Raw genomic sequence first — 2,328 nt, 5'->3', positions numbered from 1 at the left:
TCAATATTGAAGTGTGGTCTGTGCTACACGCTGTGGGTCTAGATACAAACGAGGCGGCGAGGAAGTGGGGGCGAGTTTAGTCCGACGACGGAAGGACGTGACGGCCAAAAAGAAAAAGAAGATACTTAATCGAATCGCCATGATGGATGTGATTTACACCCCTACTGTTAATTAAGTTGGAAAAAAAGTTAACGTCAAGAAAAAAAGGATAAAAAGCTAATTGAAAAGTTAAAGAGATAAAAATAGTTAATTATATTTACGTTTATAAACTGAAAAAGTGCCAGTATCAGAGCAATAATGCCTCTAAGGTTATGTTGCACCAAAAAAAAGTGTTTCTTTTACTCTCAGTGTGTTTTTCATAAATTTCTTATAGAAGCACTTTTGTTATTTTTCTTAATATATTCGAACATGTCTGCGTTGCTAGTTTTTACATTGACATTAATTTTTTTGCTGTCAAAATATCCATATTTTTTTAATGTTTCAAAGGTAATAAAGTCTAGTCCATATTATTATTTGAAATATTTCCATAATTCAAACCATACAATCAATTATTGGTATGTAACAAGTGTCAGTTAAAAAACATTAAATGAGGAGCTTGTCATATTGTAGCTGTCCTTCATCTAACAGTACATAACATTTAGTTGAAACCCCATAACTGCATAAAATCCTCCATGTTCTGTGTGGTTCTGTGGAAGTGAAACTCCAGCCATATTCTGGTTTTATCCCTCCTACAGTCTGTCTCCGCGGGACAAGTAAATGGCCATCTTTGCTTCACTGATTAAAAAATGCTAAAATCAGGCCTTTGGCTTGTTTGTTGTATTCTGGAAAACATCTCCTAATAGAAAAAGGGAAGAAGAAAAAAGAGAATAAGGGAGAAAACGGGTAAGAAGGGGGATGGAAGGAAGCAAGAAGTTTCAAAAGGAAGAAACTGGAGGATTGGCGGCTTGGTGGTTAGGGAACTTGGAATCCTGAGGTTCTGAGTTCGAAACCCACTCCCACAGACTGCCACTTAACCCCCTGATTGCTCCCCGGGCGCCCCACGATGGCAGCCCACTGCTCCTCAAAGGGATGGGTTAAATGCAGAGGTAATTTCTTTAATGTGAGATTAATAAAGTTCAATTATTATCTTTAATATTAACTGGAATAAGAGAAAAGGGACTAAAGGAAGGAAATAGCATAGGAAGGAAGTGCAGAAAAAGGTAGAGAAAAAAATAAAGGGAGACATTTGGTGAGGAAGGAGGAAAAGGGGGGAAAATGGAGGGAGGGGAGAAGAAAGGATGAAAGGAAATGACTGAAAAAAAAATTGGGGAAAATGAAAGTAGATAATTGGGGAAGAAAATAATTTGGAAGGAAGTAATATAGGAAGAAATGATGAAAAAGGATTAAGAGGGAAGGAAGGGACTAAGGAAATTGGTAAGAAAGGGAAAGTGAGGGAGGTACAAAAGTAACAATTGGAGAAGAGAGAGTAAGGAAAAGAAAGTGAAGAAGATAATGAATTAGGATGATGGAGGAAAAAAGGGAAGGAAGCTGTGAAATGAAGGGAATAAGAGTATAGAAGGAAATAAATAACATTTTGTTTAGAAGCAATAAGGCACGGAGTGAGAGGATGAAGGAAAAGAACCTAGGAAAGGTAGAGAGGGAGGGAAGGAAACAAATAAGAAAGCATTGAAATGATGAATGAAGAGATGAATAACTGAGTTTCCCTGGTTAATAACTTCTAAACCTTGTTCTGTCCCAGGCTGAAAGCAGCAGCGACTGTCCTTCAGACTCTGGGGACGTGGACAGAGACAGCCTGACCTGCCCCGTCTGTCTGGACGTCTTCTTCAGCCCCCACAGCTGTCTGCCCTGCGCTCACGTCTTCTGCGAGCCGTGTCTCCGCAGGCTGGCCAAGAACCGGGCCGCCGACACGCCGTGCCCGCTGTGCCGCCGCCTCATCACCCACACCAGCTTCCACAGAGGTCAGCGTCCCACCGGCCCACAGCTGTGGACAGACAACCCTCTGTGGGGATGAGACATTCCTGTCCACACTGATGGAGCAAGAGGAGGAAATGTCAAGTTCTAATGATTTAATCCTGCTGGTTTAGAATCTTCTCCTGTTGTTCTCTTCAGAACTCGACCAAACGGCAAAGACTCTGTTCCCGAAGGTCTGGACCCACCGCAGGCAGAACTTCCACAACGCCCCCTGTGTGCGTTGGCCTCTTCCCAGAGCAAAAGAAAACCCGCTCTTCTTATGGGGTGATTATTTTATTAACATTTTATTCATCTGTTCTTTTAATTCAGTATTTATCATTTATTTATATCCATATTATTAACTTCAATTTTTTTTTT

At 40.8% G+C, this 2,328-nt stretch overlaps 1 protein-coding gene across 1 annotated transcript in view; it reads left to right on the top strand.

The window, feature by feature from the left end:
* The window catches only part of LOC107097074 (E3 ubiquitin-protein ligase RNF180-like), a 12,110-nt gene that overhangs the window by 7,294 nt on the left and 2,488 nt on the right, over window positions 1-2,328 (top strand). Inside the window, exons 5-6 of the mRNA XM_015394066.1 lie at window positions 1,739-1,958; window positions 2,110-2,235. Coding sequence (XP_015249552.1) covers window positions 1,739-1,958; window positions 2,110-2,235 — 346 coding nt within the window. The remainder of the gene's footprint in view (window positions 1-1,738; window positions 1,959-2,109; window positions 2,236-2,328) is intronic.

The sequence above is a fragment of the Cyprinodon variegatus genome, unplaced genomic scaffold (genome assembly GCF_000732505.1).
Source record: "Cyprinodon variegatus isolate N-32 unplaced genomic scaffold, C_variegatus-1.0 Scaffold670, whole genome shotgun sequence".
NCBI lineage: Eukaryota > Metazoa > Chordata > Actinopteri > Cyprinodontiformes > Cyprinodontidae > Cyprinodon > Cyprinodon variegatus.
This window is presented reverse-complemented; position numbering and strand designations above follow the sequence as displayed.